A 20,311-nucleotide genomic window follows, 5' to 3' on the forward strand; every position below is an offset into this window, starting at 1 on the left:
ATTGCCATGCTCAGGGGAGCCCTATGTGCATTGCCATGCTCAGGGGAGCCCTATGTGCATTGCCATGCTCAGGGGAGCCCTAAGTACAGCGCCATGCTCAGGGGAGCCCTAAGTACAGCGCCATGCTCAGGAGAGCCCTAAGTACAGCGCCATGCTCAGGGGAGCCCTAAGTACAGCGCCATGCTCAGGGGAGCCCTAAGTACAGCGCCATGCTCAGGGGAGCCCTAAGTACAGCGCCATGCTCAGGGGAGCCCTAAGTACAGCGCCATGCTCAGTGGAGCCCTAAGTACAGCGCCATGCTCAGGGGAGCCCTAAGAACAGCGCCATGCTCAGGGGAGCCCTAAGTACAGCGCCATGCTCAGGGGAGCCCTAAGTACAGCGCCATGCTCAGGGGAGACCTAAGTACAGCGCCATGCTCAGGGGAGCCCTAAGTACGGCGCCATGCTCAGGGGAGCCCTAAGTACAGCGCCATGCTCAGGGGAGCCTTAAGTACAGCACCATGCTCAGGGGAGCCCTATGTACAGCACTATGCTCAGGGGAGCCCTATGTGCATTGCCATGCTCAGGGGAGCCCTATGTACAGCACCATGCTCAGGGGAGCCCGATGTGCAGCGCCATGTTCAGGGGAGCCCTATGTGCATTGCCATGCTCAGGGGAGCCCGATGTGCAGCGCCATGTTCAGGGGAGCCTATGTGCAGTGTCATTCTCAGGGGAGCTCGATGTGCAACTCAAGTGTTTATCCATTACCATTTTTTTATATAATCTATTTCAGGCATAAACCACTAGTTGAGTTGGGAGATATACCCCCTTTTTAAATAAGCTTATTCAGCTTAATTGCATAAATATCTGAACTTCCAGAAATAAATATATATATATTTTTTACAGTCATACCCGATTGCACAAACTGAAAGGAATCCATGATAGCCTGCCTCTACTTACAGGGCCCTTTCCCCATGATGCCTTTTTCCTATGTGGTCTGATAGACCTGATGTCCTAGAATGTTCCTTCAAGTATCATGGTTTTCTTTTTGTCTGTGGAAACAGGTTGAAAGTGTTCATGCACCTTTTCTGCATAAGCACAACTAAATGAGCTCATGTCAAATAGGGGGTATATGTTCTGCCTCGGCCTTCTGATACCCAATTAAAGAACTATTTTGCCCTAGTTTCTTCATTTTGCTATAAAATACCAGTTATTTTTGTAGCTGCCAAAGCTCTATCTGCTCTTACATTTCTTTGATGAGGACTGAACAAAGGAATTTGAAGCACGTGGCCATAAGGGTACCAGAACTAAATACATTATTCCTAATGGGCTCCATCTGTTATGTGTCCAGATCAAGGCACGAGTGTTGACATGAAATGCTTTCTTAAACGGGTAGGGCCCTTCCAAATAAACTTTTGGTATGTTGTATTCAAAGACTATTTGTATAGTCTAAATTTTTTGTTTTGGGGAAGTTTGAAATATTTACATTTTTGTTTTGAAATTCCCAATTACCCAGGTCTTAATTACCCACTCAACTGTTGACTATATACATGTATACCTTTGTGCTGATCCTTTGCATTCCCTTTCTCTTAGTTTGAAGATGAGATTTTGGACATCGCTCTCCAGGTTTTAGATACCAGCCCTAAGTTCCTAAATGACTCCAACCGTGACTGCTCCAGACGGAATGACCCGGTTTATATCAGTCGTGTGATTAGTGCCATGGTAATTAGTTCAAATTATGGTGCTTTAACATCAGTAACATCAGTACCAAGCAGCAGAGATCAGTAACATTACTAAAGCCCACCTTCCTGGTTCTTCAGAGCAATTGTGGGAGGAGACAAAGTTATATAATCAGACCTTCCTTCTCAGTTAGAACCAATGTATTGTGACACCTCCTTATCTGTAAGACTGAGAAACATGATGGGGAAGATAAAGTGAGGAAAAAGAAGCCATAATAAGTACCCTTTTATAACAGAAAACATAAAGCAAAAGGCAAGACTTATTTTCAGTACAAGTCCTATTTATTTGGTTCATTCTAAACCTAGGGATCTATTGCTTCATTCAGATCACAGGCCCCTAGCGGGGTTCCTATCCTCAGCTACTAGATCATTTTAGAAGTTCCCCTAATGTTACCTATTTCAGGTGAACTGTAATGATGACAGAGGGGTTCTCTTTGGACGCTGGGATAACAAATATGATGATGGCATCAGCCCCATGTTTTGGATGGGCAGTGTTGCAATCCTACGCCGCTGGAGGAAATTCAGTTGCCAGGCAGTGAAATATGGCCAGTGTTGGGTGTATGCTGCCGTGGCATGTACAGGTGAGCGAAGGGAAGATTGGAAGGGGATTAATACATCATGTTGGTTGCTTGTAGACAATATGGTCATGCTCAACAGGTTCTAATTTCCCCTTATTTTCCCATAGTATTACGGTGCCTGGGGATTCCAGCCCGGGTAATCACTAACTACAACTCAGCCCATGACACTAACAGCAACCTCCTGATTGAGCAGTACCTGGATGAGCACGGAAAGCGGCAGCCCAAGCAGAAAGAAATAATCTGGTGAGGAAGTGAGTTCCTGGATACTTTTGCCCAAAATGTCTCAATCATCATCATTATCAGTCATTAAGACTGACTTAGAAGCAACAATGATAAGGCAAAACCACAGACATAGATATATACCCGCTTACCTAAAGGCTGCCATACACAGGACGATTGTAGCTGCCGATATCGGTCCCTAAAGGTGGCCATACATGGGTTGATTGTAGCTGCCGATATCGGTCCCTAAAGGTGGCCATACACAGGCCGATTGTAGCTGCCGATATCGGTCCCTAAAGGTGGCCATACACAGGCCGATTGTAGCTGCTGATATCGGTCCCTAAAGGTGGCCATACATGGGCAGATTGTAGCTGCCGATATCAGTCCCTTAGACGGATTTGGCAGCTTATCGGCCCATGACGAGCCTGTCCGACCGATGTCTGGCCTGAAATCATGTCTGGCCTGAAAAATTTAGTCGGGTCGGGGACCGCTTTGGCTCGTTGATGCGGTCCCCTAACCGACTGCGCCTATACCCGTCGTTCCAATTCGACCATTTAGCCCCAGGGCCAAACGACCAAATTAGCCTAAACTCACCCGATATCGCCCACCCGTAGGTGGGGAATATCGGGAGAAGATCAGCTCACTTGGCGACCTTGCCAAACGAGCGTATCTTAATGTGTATGGCCACCTTAATACTGAGGTAGACAAACTCAATATGTAACTTGCAAATGGACATCATGTGTAAGAGAACTAGTTGCTTCTTCCTCAAAATCCTTTTATTGTTTTATTTCTCTTGCCCTTAAGGAACTATCACTGTTGGACTGAGGCATGGATGACACGTCCAGATTTGGGCGAGGCTTACAATGGATGGCAGGTTGTGGATCCAACACCACAGGAGAAAAGTGAAGGTGGGAACAAGAGTTACAGGACCTCTCCCTATGGGACTGCACAGTAACAATCAGATTGATCCAATATGCTCCCAGTTGTGCCCATATTTATTTAGAAGCCACGTACCTTCAGTTCTTCTGATAAACTGACAAGATGATATCTCCTTTGCAGGAACCTACTGCTGTGGACCAACTCCTGTGAAAGCTGTTAAGGAAGGAGACCTAAATCTGAAGTATGACGTCCCCTTTGTTTTTGCCGAGGTAAATGCAGATGTGGTCTATTTTGTACAGCAGAACGACGGATCTGTCAAGAAAACCCAATTTATTTCACTGGTGGGTCAGAAGATCAGTACTAAAGCAATCGGAAAAGATGAACGGGAAGACATAACGCTCAACTACAAGTACCCCGAAGGTTAGTGAGCCTCCAGGTTACTGAGGTTTGATAAGATCCTCTATATGGATTCACAATAGAAATTACCGGCACAACGTGGCGATTCTGTGCAGGGTATCCACCCTTGCAGAAAAAATGTAATGTTTCGGGGGTTCTCCCCTTCGTCAGACATAACCATTCAGTAAAGCAGTGAAGTAATTTATAACACACAGGTAGTGACATCATTAACACAATTAGTATAAAGTTCAATAGGGTGTACACCCAAAAAATGTCCAACAAGTCAAAAAGATCCATGTTTAGTCCGAAAAGATCCATGTTTAGTCCAAAAAGATCCATGTTTAGTCCATTGAATTATTGTGTTACCATATTAACCAGTCCATGTTGTCGAGAAATATTTTTTTTTGATACAAAATCCATTGAGTTACAAAACCAATTCTTAAACATAGTGTATCCAAAATAAAACTGTCACAAAAATCACCAGCATAACATAACAAATGAAATGTTACCGTACCCTACCATACTAGTCTGTAGGATGGAGCTGTTCCTGGTAAGCGAATAGCAGCTATTCATCTCTGAAAAGGAAGCCAAAAATGTATTAGTAAGGTATAGTCCTATCCCCTATCCCTGGTACATTTCATTGGCAAATATATATGAGCTGTCAAAATGATCCATAAAAATATTAGCGTATGCAGGCACCCATGTTAGCACCCATTGCGCAGCCCTGTCGTTGTAGGAAATAATCAAATTTATAACAAAAATAATTATTAGCCAATACCATTTCCAACAGGTTACATAAAAAATTCATTTTGTAAGTAGGTACATTTGTATGTGATAGATACTGTACATGCGTATGCATTCGATTCCTTCATGGGGTAAATTGGTCCTTCACATCCAAAGAACATAATATAAAATCCCCCTCGGGTGGTGTAATTAGGGCAAGCCTATTCAAAACACAGTTTTTAATAAGATCATCTATAACTACTGAGACCCAGTCATATAAAAGTCCCAAGGTTGAAACATCTTAGATATGATCATGTATAACTACTGAGACCCAGTCATCTAGAGGTACCATTTATCTGAACATCTAAGACAACATCATTGATAAGTACTAAGACCCAATCATCTAGAACACCTTAAGGTGGCCATACAAGGGCCGATTCTAGCTGCCGATATTGGTCCCTTAGACCCATGTATGGGCACTAACAATGGGCCTGCCCTACCGAAATTTGGCCTGAAATCGGCCAGATCTTGATCGGGCAGGTTTGATTTTTAGTTGGATTGGGGACCGCATCGGCTCGTTGCCCAGGGCCAAACAATCAAATTAGCCCGATATTGCCCACCCGTAGGTGGGGATATCGGGAGAAGATCGTCTCGCTTGGCGACCTCGCCAAACAAGCGAATCTTCGCGTGTATGGCCACCTTTAGTTACCATTGACTTGAACATGTTAAATAAGATAATTTATAATAACTGAGAGCCAATCATTTACAACACCTTAGGTAACATCATATAGGGTAGGCCAGGCAAATCTGTGAGGTTTGCTTTTTATTTGGGTGAGGCCCAGGTGGTTTATTGTTGGAACAATAAACATTTAGGGCAGAGAAGTATCCCCAGATACCATCACCCCTAAATCAGGGTTGTTCAGCCTGTGAGACTTGTCTGCAAAGCTGGTGAGGGCACAGTAGGCTCCTTGCCCCCCCCCCCCCCCCCCCCAATACATGGCAGTAGCACATATAGTGTAGACACTTACAACTACTAATACCATTTAAACAGTGTTTATTTATGTGGCAAAGAGCCAGTTGTCCCCAGCCCCTTAGCATAAAGTAGTGGCTTCAAGTATCCCTGTTGCTTAACTGAGCTGGAACACTGCTCAGACATTCTCTCACGTTTAACACTTTACCTTCCAGGCTCAGAAGATGAAAGACGTGTGTTTGAGAAAGCCAATAAACAATCTGAAGCAGAAGAAGAAAGAGTTGAAACTCCTTCTGATTTCACTATCAAGATTAAAGTCTCTGAAGGGATGAACAAAGGTTCTGACTTTGATGTTTTTGCTGTCATCACCAACAACAGAGAGGAGGAGAAACAGTGCCGCCTCATGTTCTGCGCCCGCACTTGCAGCTACACTGGGGAGGTGGGGCCAGAGTGTGGCATGAAGGACCTTCTCAATCTCACATTGACACCCCAAGAAGGTAAGACTGATAGAAGACTCAGTACTACTATATATCCAACATTGTTAGAATGAATCAACCGGCTTTCTGGAAAGTAGAAGTAACAATATAAACATTTAGCTTCAACTTATTTTATATTCTTATGTCCCTTGCTTTGACTTCAAGCCAACAGATGTCCTTGGAACTTCTCTTGCAGCATTGCTGTAAACAAGCAGTTCCCAGCCATTCCCTCTAGCTGTTTAGCTGGAGAAGGTCCAAGGGCAAAACAGACTGTAGAACACAGAGTTTTAGGGATTGACTAGGGATTGACAATAAAATGGGGCAAATTTGCCTTATGACAAAAGTTGTTGAAGCTTTTCCCATTGGGGTCTGCCATTTTGGAGTAAAACTTCCCAACCAAGGTTCAGTTAAACAGCACAGTATTTATTCATCTCATGACATAAATTGTCAATGGAGCAACTTTCATCCATTTTCTTGCAAATGTTTCAGCACTAATACAAGTGGATTCTCAAGAAACCACTTGAATGAGTGGTGAAATGTTTTCAAGGAAACTCAGAAACGCTACTTTCTATAGACTTATTTCTATGGGAAATAACCATCCCACTAAATATAAAACGTCTGAACATTTCACGACACAATGTATTTAGTGGGTGAAAATCACACAAAGAATTATATTCTGGATTTTATCCGTGAATCTCCCAATAGGCACAGTTCCCAAGAATCCTCAGTCATTGGTTGGCTGGAAATGATGGTTGGTGCAGCTTATTAATGGGCCAAAGGGTTCCTGATTGAGAGCTGCTGTAGGACTAAAGACTGTATAGCAGAAGATTTCTTCTTATTCATAGGTTGTAATACAGTAAAGGGGGGGTTATTGAGGCAGCACTATTGCTCCATATGGCAGTAACAGAAAATAAACACTAACATGCTGCCTCACTCCACTCAAATCCATTTTTTGTTACTGCCCTCAACATTCCCTGGACTTTTTTTGCCTGAAGTTTCTGTTTCCCATAAACCCTCATCCTGTTCACTCAGTTCCTGTGCCCTTGTGGTTTTGTGCCCCCCACACTGCATAATTGCTCTATTGTTATACCTAATATAGCCACAGACTGAGATACAAAAATGTTCCTGTCACGCTTGGATCAGAAATCTAATTACAATCTTACAGTCTCTGCTGCACAAACAGTTTTATACTGGCCTTACACCACCAATATATAAGGAGTATTTCATCTTTGCATAGCATTTATAGATACAAACTTTTTACTCTTTTCAGCATTGGTTGTCTCCACATACAGACATGATTAAACAGTGCCCCTAGCTGCCATTAGCAATCATGGATTATTGCAGTCTGTAGGGGGTTACTAACATAGCACTTATGTGAACCAGCCCCCATATATTAGTTTAGGCCAATGTCGAACTGGGAAAACCTTAGACCACAGACCAACTCTCCAAACTATTTTTCCTTCTCTTCTCACCCAACCTCTTTATTCTCCAAGTCTCTTTTCTTTACATACTATTCTTCCATTTAGTTAGGCTCTTTGTTCCTATACAGAAACAGGTAATGGCCAAATTGTTAGAAGCAGGAGGGCCCACTGTACCTACTACCTGGAGTTTTCCCTGGTATTCTGGTGGGCCAGTCCAACACTGATAGGCAAATATTATTGTTGCTCTCATATTCATATGCACAGTTTTAGGCAGTTGCCATTGCTGTCACTGTCTGCAGATATGGGATGGAATGGGGCTACTCCGGTTTCCTCTCACAGTCCAAAGACATACAGGCAGATTAATTGGGTTCAGTGGGATTAGTCGGTTCAGGCAAATGCCAGAGGGGCTGCTGTAAGATGCCATAGACAGTCACTATTTATTGGGCTGGGGGGGCTGTTTGGGTCTCTGGGTACTTGGAATGCCAGGACCCAGGCCCAGACTGGCAATCTGTGGGTTCAGGCAAATGCCAGAGGGGCTGCTGTAAGATGCCATAGACACTCACTATTTATTGGGCTGGGGGGGGGGCTGTTTGGGTCTCTGGGTACTTGGAATGCCAGGACCCAGGCCCAGACTGGCAATCTGTGGGTTCAGGCAAATGCCAGAGGGGCTGCTGTAAGGTGCCATAGACAGTCACTATTTATTGGGCTGGGGGGGGGCTGTTTGGGCCTCTGGGTACTTGAAATGCCAGGGCCCAGGCCCAGACTGGCAATCTGTGGGTTCAGGCAAATGCCAGAGGGGCTGCTGTAAGATGCCATAGACACTCACTATTTATTGGGCTGGGGGGGGGGGCTGTTTGGGCCTCTGGGTACTTGGAATGCCAGGACCCAGGCCCAGACTGGCAATCTGTGGGTTCAGGCAAATGCCAGAGGGGCTGCTGTAAGATGCCATAGACAGTCACTATTTATTGGGCTGGGGGGGCTGTTTGGGCCTCTGGGTACTTGGAATGCCAGGACCCAGGCCCAGACTGGCAATCTGTGGGTTCAGGCAAATGCCAGAGGGGCTGCTGTAAGATGCCATAGACAGTCACTATTTATTGGGCTGGGGGGGCTGTTTGGGCCTCTGGGTACTTGGAATGCCAGGACCTGTTTTGAATCCAAGTCAAGACCTGATAGGGACCTTAGATTGTAACCTGATGTGAGTGATGGTAAATATCTGGCATTATGGAAACAGTGATAGCCCTATGAGAAATATTATGGCCGGCCAGTCAGTAAGACAATGGCAGCTTGGATGGACCAGATAGGCTTGAAGAATGAAAGTCAATAAAAACAAATTCATCTTAATAATTCCATTGTGCAAACAAAATGTGAGAAATGGAGTGAGAATGACCCTGTAACAGAGAGGATCATGGGAAGTGTATATCATGGCTGCCCCCAATGTTACCTTGATTTTCTGTCCATCACAGAGAAGAGAGTGCCTCTGCGTATCCTATATGAGAAGTATGGCCCCACAATGACTGAGAACAACACGATCAAGCTGGTAGCCATGCTGTACGACTACTCATCTAAGGAGATTATCCTGGCTGTGAGAGACATCCATGTAAAGAATCCAAGCATCAAAATAAAGGTAAATTTATTTCATTATAAACTGCACATGGACTGGGATGGGTTGGTGGTACAGATGATAAAATGTAATGGAGGATGCTGGGAGATGGGGTTTTGCATCTGCTGATTGGCCCAATACATTTTAGTGGTCTCTGTCTGAACTACGACTCCCAGCAGCCAGCAACGGGCTGCAGATCCAGGATTCAATGCAATGGATTCGGTCCAACCCTGCTGGGTCTGTTTGCAGGATTTCCTTACATGAAGGCAGGTGGAAATATCATAATGACTCAGCCACTAAACATCCATCTGTGCTCCCAGGAGGTTAAAGTGAATTCCCCTTCTTACTAAGGAGCCACCCAGAGCGTGAGAATCCCCGCTCCTCTGTTATACCCATCTTTCACTGGATGTTAAAGGTGACACTAGAATTCTTAGCTTTAACTTGAGCACAATATGTATTGGAGTCAGAAACTGGCGCCGTCTGAGAAAATGGGGCTCTAGTGGCACCGGCAGGCCCGGACTGGCAATCTGTGGGTTCAGGCAAATGCCAGAGGGGCTGCTGTAAGGTGCCATAGACAGTCACTATTTATTGGGCTGGGGGGGGGGGCTGTTTGGGCCTCTGGGTACTTGGAATGCCAGGACCCAGGCCCAGACTGGCAATCTGTGGGTTCAGGCAAATGCCAGAGGGGCTGCTGTAAGATGCCATAGACAGTCACTATTTATTGGGCTGGGGGGGCTGTTTGTGCCTCTGGGTACTTGGAATGCCAGGACCCAGGCCCAGACTGGCAATCTGTGGGTTCAGGCAAATGCCAGAGGGGCTGCTGTAAGGTGCCACAGACAGTCACTATTTATTGGGCTGGGGGGGGGGCTGTTTGGGCCTCTGGGTACTTGGAATGCCAGGGCCCAGGCCCAGACTGGCAATCTGTGGGTTCAGGCAAATGCCAGAGGGACTGCTGTAAGATGCCATAGACAGTCACTATTTATTGGGCTGGGGGGTGTTTGGGCCTCTGGGTACTTGGAATGCCAGGACCCAGGCCCAGACTGGCAATCTGTGGGTTCAGGCTGTTTGGGCCTCTGGGTACTTGAAATGTCAGGGCCTAATTTTAATCCCAGTCTTGACCTGAAGCTGGGACTAAATGGTTGGGTGTTTGTGCAACAGATTAAAGATGCCTGCAGACTTTAGGGCATACAAACACACTGCAGAGGGACAAATCCCATAGGACCCAGTTCTGGACTGGGATTCAAAATAGGCCCTGGCTTTTCAAGTACACAGAGGCCCAATTGCCAGACCCAATAGATTGTCAGTCTGGACCTGATTGCCCCCCTGTCCTTGTGTGTCCCTGCTGCCTTCTACCTGCCACAAGTGCCGGGACAGAATAGGAAAACCGCTGTAATAGCGGGAAAGAGAAAAGAGCTCATCATCAGCTCCCCTGGCCCAGCGGTTAGGCAGAGCAGCCACCAACCAGAAGGTCCCAAATGCAAGACCCAGCAGAGCCTCACACAGTGTTTGTGCCATTGGTCTCGTTCTTGCTGGAGCAGACTTAACTACCCAACAACCCAACACTGAGATATTTCTGGCTCCATGCTGTGCTTTCTCAGCGTTACCCTTGCACTTTGTGTCTAGCGCCGGCTCCTTGCATTCCTGGGGTAGGTTCTAAGGCAGCCTGTACAAATATGACCTTGTGCAATGCTTAGCATGTGTGTGTCGGTAGGGCATCTGAATGTCACATAAACATGACTTTAATGACTCTTTTCATGAGACGATACCACTTCTTGTTCATATGGTACAAATACAATACTATGGGGCTGCTAAGTGCACTAATACATGCAGCAGATGGGTTAAAAAGGAATTTAAAATACAAATAAAATGCTTTTAGGGGTGTTTTGGTGGTTGGACACTCTCCACCCCAGTTCAGAGCTCTTGCCAGTGATACACCAGTAGATTTACTGCTTTACACCCCAGTGTACATCTGTATAAGTAGCACAAGCTACATAAGGCAAGGGCAACTGGCAATTGGACCCCTTATTGCCCCATATGCACTAAGTCCTCCTGGTTTGGCCATTATATCATTGTGTGTCTGTTGTTACAATAGCTGCACCTGTCATGGTGAGGCCATTGTATATCATAGAGTTTCCAGCACCAACAAGATCCTCTGACCTCCTATAACCCCTTTAATATGCCAACTATTTGCTATGTGACCCCCTGGGTAAATATTCCCATGGGGCACCCCCTGGCACCAACATGGCCCCAGCATTAACGCAGCCACCTGCTTTGTCTGTCACCGACCAGCTGTTGTTACTTTGCGGCTCGGCCTAAAATAAATGGCAAAAGGCTCTTAATTTACTGTATCCAGTAGAGCCACTCACAATTTCTTGCTGTTAAGAGCTGCACATTAGGTTTGGCCCAAGCATGGGGCTGCAGTTTATTATTTTAGGCTGCCTCTCTGAGGCGACACATTCATCTTCAGGACACAGCAGGTCCCAGTACTTCCCGGGGCCGCGTTACATCATGTACAGGAATCTGATAGGCCCACGCACTGCCGGGAGAGGTTAGCGCCTAGTGAAATCATTTCCTATCCTCGATTCAGAAATTAACTTTAAAAGCCTTGCATCATATCATCCCCACACAATGTGCAGCATTTCATTGTATTCATGTGAATAAAAAAAGGGGTTAGTTGTTTTTTTGGGATATACTTTATTTAAAAAGCTATTACTTGATAGCTTTTATTTTAAAGGAAATTAAAGTAGTTTTTGTTCCATATAACCCTCCCTATAACTCCTCCTATTGCTCCATATAACTCCTCCTATTGCTCAATATACCCCTCCTTATAACTCCTCCTATTGCTCCATATACCCCTCCCTATAACTCCTCCTATTGCTCCATATACCCCTCCCTATAACTCCTCCTATTGCTCCATATAACCCTCCCTATAACTCCTCCTATTGCTCCATATACCCCTCCCTATAACTCCTCCTATTGCTCCATATACCCCTCCCTATAACTCCTCCTATTGCTCCATATACCCCTCCCTATAACTCCTCCTATTGCTCCATATACCCCTCCCTATAACTCCTCCTAATGCTCCATATACCCCTCTCTATAACTCCTCCTATTGCTCCATATACCTAATAATTTACCCATCGATAGATCTACCAATTCAATAATGTAATGGCTAATGTATCTCCATATAGTTTTCATGCTGACTCCTATCCCCTATGCAGGTTCTGGGGGAGCCAAAGCAGAAGAGAAAGCTGGTGGCTGAGATCTCCCTAAAGAACCCTCTGGCGGAGCCATTAACAGGCTGCTGCTTCACTGTGGAGGGGGCTGGGCTGACGGCAGAACAACTGGTCAAAACACTGTACGTATGACAGAATGATGGTGTCTGTAAAGGGGAACAGTTTGGAATAATAAGGGGTTCTACACATATGGCTCAACTATAAGGTGCAGGCTAAAACCTGATAGTGGGGAAGCTATCACAGAATGGAGACATTTGGGGATATATGAGATGGAGGGAAGAGTTGCCGGTTGAGTTGACTGGTCTGGCTGCGAATTAATATGGCAGAGATACAGTGGGCGCATTAGAGGTCACAGCCGTCCCTATGTACTACAGAGAGCTGGCAGAAGGTAATATTAACCTCATACCCTTTCCCCTACAGTGATTGCCCAGTGGAGCCTGGGCAGGAAGCCAAGGTGAGGGTTGATCTGATGCCCCAGCTAGCCGGTAAGCTCTCTCTGGTTGTGGATTTCGAGAGCGACCTCCTGAAGGCTGTGAAAGGCTACAGGAACATCATCATTGCGCCCCTTCCAAAGTGAGGAGCTAAGGACTTCAGTGGGTGGTTTTCATTTTACTGTCCTAGAATGTGAGCCTTTTGTATTCCTGCGTATATACTATGAACATATCCATGCGCGTTTCTCCATGGCCCTGGAATCAACCTGCTTTTCTCCTTCACCCCCTCCCCCCCCCGCCCCACCCTCGGCACAATGATCTCTGCACAATGATATTTGGTGGTGCAGCCCAATACTGAGCGTCAGCCATCTCTATGCTCCCCTCTCAATGGACTGTCGTTGGCAGAATACAGGAGTCACCCCCAGGACTAAACACCTCCAAACTGAATCTCGGAGAGCTGTACATAACACATTGTATCCTTGTATTAAATGCACTGTTTCTATGAACCCGAGTGCAGCTGCTCTTGTGTCTCATTTTACTGAATTCACATCTTGCGTCCCCCCCCCGCCCTCCATTACTCTGACTGGGGAAAAGGTGCTGTAACCTGAGTGTGACTGGGACTGGGCCCAACTAAGCTCCGCTGGCTGCAGTATAGTAACGATCTGGCTCCTACACTGTGAGTTTTTAACTCCAGAGTATCCACTTACTGTCACCATTCTTGTATTGCCCCGGCACTAACCCTACGCTTCCCCCATCTATGATCTGCCACTTCTATTCTTTCCTGCCCCACAGATATACTGACCCTGTATCCTGTTGTTCTACCTACAAACCTCCTCTGCCTCGTGCCTCTATCTTCCCTGCAGGAACCGTTGTAGAACACAATTTACTTTTTAGTATATAAAGACTTTTTTTTCCCAAAAAAAATGGACTTCAATTCTCCCCAACCAGTTATTCTCCTATTCATCTTTCAGGCTGCGGATAAAGCTAGTTCACCTTTGCTATGGGGACCCGAGCAACAAGGTTAAAGTTAAACATTCAAGTTTGAGGGCTGCAGAACAACTTCACAGATTAAAAAATAAAGACCAACTGCAAAGTGTTTTATGTTGAGAAAAAACCCAATGGTATCTATTGGGCTTTTTCTCAACGTAAAACACTTTGTAGGGGTCTGATGTATGGCAGGACCCTATAGTTTCTGTACAATGTTCTATTATGTCCCAGTGCTGACACACTCACAGCCATTAACCCTCTGTGCCGCCACTATCACTGTTGTTGTATGGAACGGTGCCCTATATCCCTGCACAGTAACCCAGGGGCCACAGAACAGATGGGCTCTCCCATCCCTACACAAACAGCCATGTTCCTGGCTGCACAGCCAGACCCACTAGACCCTATAGAGACAACACAGTGCTGTATATTTTGTTGACCTGTTAAGCAGCTCAGTGCGCTCAGGGCAATTGCAGGATATTTTCCAGGCACGAGCCCAGATTCTACTTTATAGGTTGGGGGAGTTTCAGGTCAATAAACAGTGGGAGAGTAGGGAGCAGAAAAGGACACAGAACTCATATGATGATATAAAAAAAAAAAAAAAAAAAAAGGGGAATAGCACACAGTAGAAATAACATTAAAGCCTGTAGGTGCCAATGATTTGTCCTTTTGGAAACAAATGTACAAAAATGATGTGTCTGCCTCAGCCTGTTCCAACAATATGTCCCGTGTATAAACAACCTGCCGATTCTGGAAGGGGTGATCCGAGGCTGCTGGAGTCCCATCACACACAGCCACGGATAGGAGACAAGGGGGCAGCTGCCTATTACAGCTCTTCAAACAAGGCTCTTCACGGCACGGTGGAATCTATAATGGGTGGCACGTTTCCCAAATTTGGAAATTCCTTTTGTAACACAAGTGTTTTTAATCTTGGGCAATTCACTGTGCAAAACCCTGTACAAACAGGGAGCCTGTGCCAAAGTAACGCTGCCAAGAGCAGCAACCGAAAGGGACAGAAGCACAAGTAAATAGGGATTGTATGTACTGGCAGCTTGGGCCTACCTCTAGAATCCATAGCAGATCTTCAACTGCACTAAACCCACTAATAATCACTGTCATGCTCTCAACCAATCACATTTGCCTATATTGCCCTACACCAGTGCTGTCCAACTTCTGTGGTACTGAGGGCCGGAATTTTTCTTGCCTACATAGTGGAGGGCCGATAATGGAAGCCAGTTTTGACCACTCCCCTTTTTTAAGCCACACCCACTTCAAACTACACCCATGCTATCACAAGAGCTTTTAAGGCCATCCCCACATTAATGGTGGCAACACAGCAAAAACCCAATGGTTGGTGCTCACTGAAGGGATATTACCCTTCATTTATATATGAAAGAATTATATTATGTCATACACTTAAATCGATATGCCTCCTCCTCTTCTGTGGATAGCACAGCAACCCCCCAGCATATAATTACACCCCTTGGGGACCATATAATGACTAATTCCAAATGCCAAACTCCAGGAACAAACCCCTGCCAGGTTCACCTTTCACAGGCAGCATAGGGCAGGGAGACTATGGCACACACAGGCAGCATAGGAAAGGCAGAGTATGGCACACACAGGCAGCAAATGGAAGGCAGAGTATGGCACACACAGGCAGCATAGGGGAGGCATAGAGCAGGCAGAGTACTGCTTGCCCTACCCCTCCTGTGTGTGCCATACTATGCTTGCCCTCCCCTTCCTATGTGTGCCATACTATGCTTGCCCTCCCGTCTATGTGTGCCATACTATGCTTGCCCTCCCCTGCCTATGTGTGCCATACTATGCTTGCCCTCCCCTGCCTATGTGTGCCATACTATGCTTGCCCTCCCCTGCCTATGTGTGCCATACTATGCTTGCCCTTCCCTTCCTATGTGTGCCATACTATGCTTGCCCTCCCCTGCCTATGTGTGCCATACTATGCTTGCCCTCCCCTGCCTATGTGTGCCATACTATGCTTGCCCTCCCCTGCCTATGTGTGCCATACTATGCTTGCCCTCCCCTGCCTATGTGTGCCATACTATGCTTGCCCTTCCCTTCCTATGTGTGCCATACTATGCTTGCCCTTCCCTTCCTATGTGTGCCATACTATGCTTGCCCTCCCCTGCCTATGTGTGCCCTACTATGCCTGCCCCCCCGCCTATGTGTGCCATACTATTCCTGCCCTCCCCTGCCTATGTGTGCCATACTATGCTTGCCCACCCTGCCTATGTGTGCCATACTATGCTTGCCCTCCCCTGCCTATGTGTGCCAAACTATTCCTGCCCACCCCTGCCTATGTGTGCATACTATGCCTGCCCTCCCCTGCCTATGTGTGCCATACTATTCCTGCCCACCCCTGCCTATGTGTGCCATACTATTCCTGCCCTCCCCTGCCTATGTGTGCCATACTATTCCTGCCCACCCCTGCCTATGTGTTCCATACTATGCCTGCCCTCCCCTGCCTATGTGTGCCATACTATGCCTGCCCCTCCTGCCTATGTGTGCCAAACTATTCCTGCCCACCCCTGCCTATGTGTGCCATACTATGCCTGCCCTCCCCTGCCTATGTGTGCCATACTATTCCTGCCCACCCCCGCCTATGTGTGCCATACTATTCCTGCCCACCCCTGCCTATGTGTTCCATACTATGCCTGCCCTATTGCACACACAGGCAGCATACAGTGACACAATGCTGGATGTGTCAGAGGGAATGTCTGAGGTGTGAACAGGGGAACAATGTGAGTGATTACAGCCAGAGCCTGAGGTGTGAACACTGCAGGGGGAAAACAATGAAGGCATTAAAAGGTGTGAACAGTACAGGGGATTACATGATTAAACAATACAGGGGGATTACAGCCTGAATCTGAGGTGTGAGCAATGCAGGGGGGGCAGTTAATCACAGTACTGATACCATTTAAAGGTAATACACAAAGGTAAGCCATCAAAGCAGCCAGACAGGTGGGGGGCCGCGGGCCTCCAGTTGGACAGCCCTGCCCTACACTATTCCTAATGGTTACATTTGGACTAACCATAAAGGGTTTTTTTTTTCCATTTTTCTTGCACTTTGCACACTGCCTACCACTCTTTCCGCACTACCGTAGGTCTAGCCCCAAAATTACATAATTGACTGTATTTGTCAGCACTGTATTGATGAGGGGCCGTAGGCATCCCCCCCCTGCTGCATGAATGCAACATTCCCTGGGGTGCAAGCCCTTGTTATATCAAGTACTAAGGGACATGCTCTTGTACCTCTTAGTGCTCCAGAACGTGTACCCCAGGGAAAACTAAATAGCCCCTATTCTGTACGTATATGGCCCTTTTATACCACATGTTCCAGGCCAAAAGAACGTTTACTCAAGTGACAAAACACAAAGGGGTCTTTGAAAATCCTTTATATTTTGCAGCTGGGTGGGGGTGAAGTGAGTTATAATATGAACATAGTTGTCTACATTAAAAAAATAACTTCCAGGGACACTTTGTCAGAAGGACCTTGTTCGCACTGCTTTAATAAACAGCCAATAGCAACCAATCGTGTATTTGCTTTCATTACCCGCCCTGAGGCAGTTAAACAAACTGCTGGTTTGTAGCTATGGGGCAACTGCATTTGGTTTTTAGATCAGCTGAAGGGGAAAAAGGTGAGAGACACAGCACCGATTTCTGGTTGAAGATCATCGAAAGGACCAATGAGGGCCAAGAAAAGTCCTGCAATATAGGGACGCTAGGTTGCAAGTCACCTGTGAGTCCTGGTATTTCAAGGAAACCACGTGGCAAGCTGTTCGTTGATGCTGAATGTTGTAGTTCTGCAACAGCTGGACTGATTGAACATCTCTGCTTTATATCCTTACATAATTCCTGTAACCACCTTGCCATAATACTGTTAATACACATGAGCCATGAATAAACTGCAAAAAAAAAACTTTTTGTGATGTCATCAGTTTTCATCACTGCTTAATGATGTCACTTGTGCTGTAATTCACTGAAACGTATTATAAAAAAAAAAAATAACAGCCCTTGCTATAAAATAAGAGTTCCATGATTACAACTTGTGCTGTTGTGCGGCCATGGAGCTCCTTAAGTTGTTTCCAACATCCAAAATGGTGGTTGATGGTGCCCTATATAATTGCATAGCTGTGGCATCATGGGATACATATACGTAGGTATTCTTGTATTTTCTTGCTCCATTGGTTCTCCTTCTGTGCTTATTGCTGTGACTGAAACACAACCTCACTTTGGGGCTTGTTTAGGCATTTCACTTGGCCACTCCCCTTTCTATACACACAATGGATGAGCGTGTAAGAGAATGTAAAATGCGGAATAAAAATAGGAATTTTGTATACGGAGCCCCATTGGTATATGAGCTTCTACATCTTCTGGTGATGTCCCAGCTTTAGCAATGCTTGTTGTGTTGCTTTGGAACGACTTGATTGGCTATTTATTATTTTTAGGAGGACGTGCTCTATGTTGCCAGGACACAACGACGTAGCAGGTAGCCTACTCCTAGGTAGGTATCAACTCCTAATTTTTTGGCCAGGCACAGCCAAAATTGCCTCCTTAAGCTAAAAGGGAGTCACCAGGACACCCTTTAAAGGGGAACTCCAGCTTTCCAACCAACATTTGTTAAAGAGCCCCCACACAACACAGAAACCCCTAATATACCTATCCCTGTAATCTGTTCCTTCAAAAACTATGAATAAATACCATTTTATATGCTGAAATCCAGCTGCAAAACAGGTCTCTTTTTGTATCATTTGAAATCCTGCAGGGGAGGAGGGACTAAAACACTGATCTTCTCCACAGCTTACAGAAAGCATGCAGGAACTATATAACCCACAATGCATTGCACTGTAATGTTCCTTTCCTTATTGACATCACATGTGCAGGGAATTGTGGGATTGGGAGGAGGCAGGCTGAAGGCAGGCTGAGGACAGTCGACTACTGTTACATTTTATTTGAGTCTCAAAGTAGTCAGCCAGATCAGCAGGGGAACAAGGGGCGGGCCTTAGGCAACTGTTCCAAACCACATTACTAAACTAAAAATTTTGAAAAGGCTGCCTATTGTTTAATTGATGTATATTGCAAAGTTGCTTGAAATTTTGTTTAAGCTTAAGTTGTGTTTGGGCAGAGTTCCCCTTTAATTCACTGAAATGTACTGCTACAGAAGACAAAAGTAGATACCATCATTAATTCTCCACCTAATGTGGAATTGCAAATCCAAATCCCATATATAATGTTTCCAATCAGAACAAAAACCCCTGTGCTAAAGATCAGCCGATGTTTATATTATATATGGGTTGCCTGAGCGAGTTACGTATCCATGTCACTGCCTGGCCAACGTTGCATTATACATTCATATATCTTCTATTTCAACTATGATTGTCCAATGGAAATAGTTTTCCCCCAGGAATACACATGATCAAACATGGCAGAGAAGCACCCAAACCTATTTAAGTTGATAGCTTTAAAAAAATAAAACCACAATGGTACTGAAATGACTCTATATTGTGTTTGGTTCCTGCAGCACATTACAAGGAAACCATCAGTGCTGAAAACAAAATCACTCGTTTACTGTATGTGTTAAAAAGCAACCGGGGGAGAGAGTCAAAGCCGCCGGAGAAAGCTGATTGGAGAGAGAAGAATTCATTTGCACTATTTATAAACAAGTCTTAAAAAAAACCAAAAAGAACAGAGGTCTAGGAAGGCTAAAGCCACTCTGCGCAATGGCGTCCGTCAGCGCTGGGCACTACAGAGGGAGGGCACTGCGACTGTTACGTCTAAGCTTCTAGACTGCACTCAGCAGTGGCATCACGCAATCCACACAGCAAGGAATAGGGGTTCCAGTCTGGCTTGGCTCTACAATCTCCTCTTTGCTGGTGTCTAGTGGAACTTCTAGGAGAGAGTGGAGCGGCGCTGTAGGGAGGGAAGTCGTCGCTCTCATTCGGTAGAGAAAAGGTCTCCAGCAGAGGGGAGCGGCGCCAGCCCCCCGGTTACATTCGGAAGCAGCGACAGGTCTGGGAGGCTCTGTATGTGCGATTTCAGTTCTTTCCGAACTTGCGTTACCCGTGCTAGTTTTTGCTTGTATTCCTGAAAGACAACACAGCAATGATATAAAGAGAACAGAATGGAAGAACAACAAATGGACCTGAATATGAATAATAATCTATGCAGCCTGAACCTTAAAGGGGTTTCATGTTAGCAAGGGGCTCCTTTAGCCTAATGCCAAAACTCATAATACATTGAAAACTTAAACAACACAAGCAGTGGAGCAACTCCTCCCAAGATGGAAACATATTCATAAATAAACTTTCCGACACCTGGCTTTTAAACCTAACTCACAATCACCAGGGGTGCAAATTTGTTAGACGCCCCCCAATTAAAGAGTTTCCAAGTAGTTGGCACTCAAATAGGCACATAGAGGACTGCAAAGGTGGACTGGCCTAAAAAAAAGAAGGGAAAGGCAAAGCAACCCAGCTATGGAGTAGGAGATACAAGACTAGAAGTCAGAAGTCAAGAGAATCAGTCAGGGCTATAGCGCTGAAGCCTGAAGCAGTTGCGGGGTCCATTTCCCCTATAGTTCCACCAATTTCTAGGTTAGAAATGGAAGTACAGCAAAAGCCTGCATTCTTCTTGCACAAAGGAACATTTTGTGAGCGAAGCAGC

At 45.7% G+C, this 20,311-nt stretch overlaps 2 protein-coding genes across 3 annotated transcripts in view; one reads left to right on the top strand and one right to left on the bottom strand.

Moving 5' to 3' along the window:
• tgm2 (transglutaminase 2) overlaps window positions 1-13,157 on the top strand; it is a 29,817-nt gene extending 16,660 nt beyond the window's left edge. The window contains 9 exon segments of the mRNA NM_001130380.1: window positions 1,572-1,700; window positions 2,121-2,298; window positions 2,403-2,538; window positions 3,319-3,422; window positions 3,574-3,813; window positions 5,698-5,979; window positions 8,843-9,003; window positions 12,201-12,337; window positions 12,636-13,157. Coding sequence (NP_001123852.1) covers window positions 1,572-1,700; window positions 2,121-2,298; window positions 2,403-2,538; window positions 3,319-3,422; window positions 3,574-3,813; window positions 5,698-5,979; window positions 8,843-9,003; window positions 12,201-12,337; window positions 12,636-12,792 — 1,524 coding nt within the window. The 3' untranslated portion in view covers window positions 12,793-13,157.
• The window catches only part of rprd1b (regulation of nuclear pre-mRNA domain containing 1B), a 39,622-nt gene continuing 23,285 nt past the window's right edge, over window positions 3,975-20,311 (bottom strand). Inside the window, exon 7 of one of the 2 annotated variants that reach the window (XM_012971622.3) lies at window positions 3,975-4,364. In XM_012971622.3, coding sequence (XP_012827076.1) covers window positions 4,359-4,364 — 6 coding nt within the window. In that variant the 3' untranslated portion in view covers window positions 3,975-4,358. 2 annotated transcript variants of the gene reach the window in all.

Source organism: Xenopus tropicalis, chromosome 10, assembly GCF_000004195.4.
Source record: "Xenopus tropicalis strain Nigerian chromosome 10, UCB_Xtro_10.0, whole genome shotgun sequence".
NCBI classification, from domain to species: domain Eukaryota; kingdom Metazoa; phylum Chordata; class Amphibia; order Anura; family Pipidae; genus Xenopus; species Xenopus tropicalis.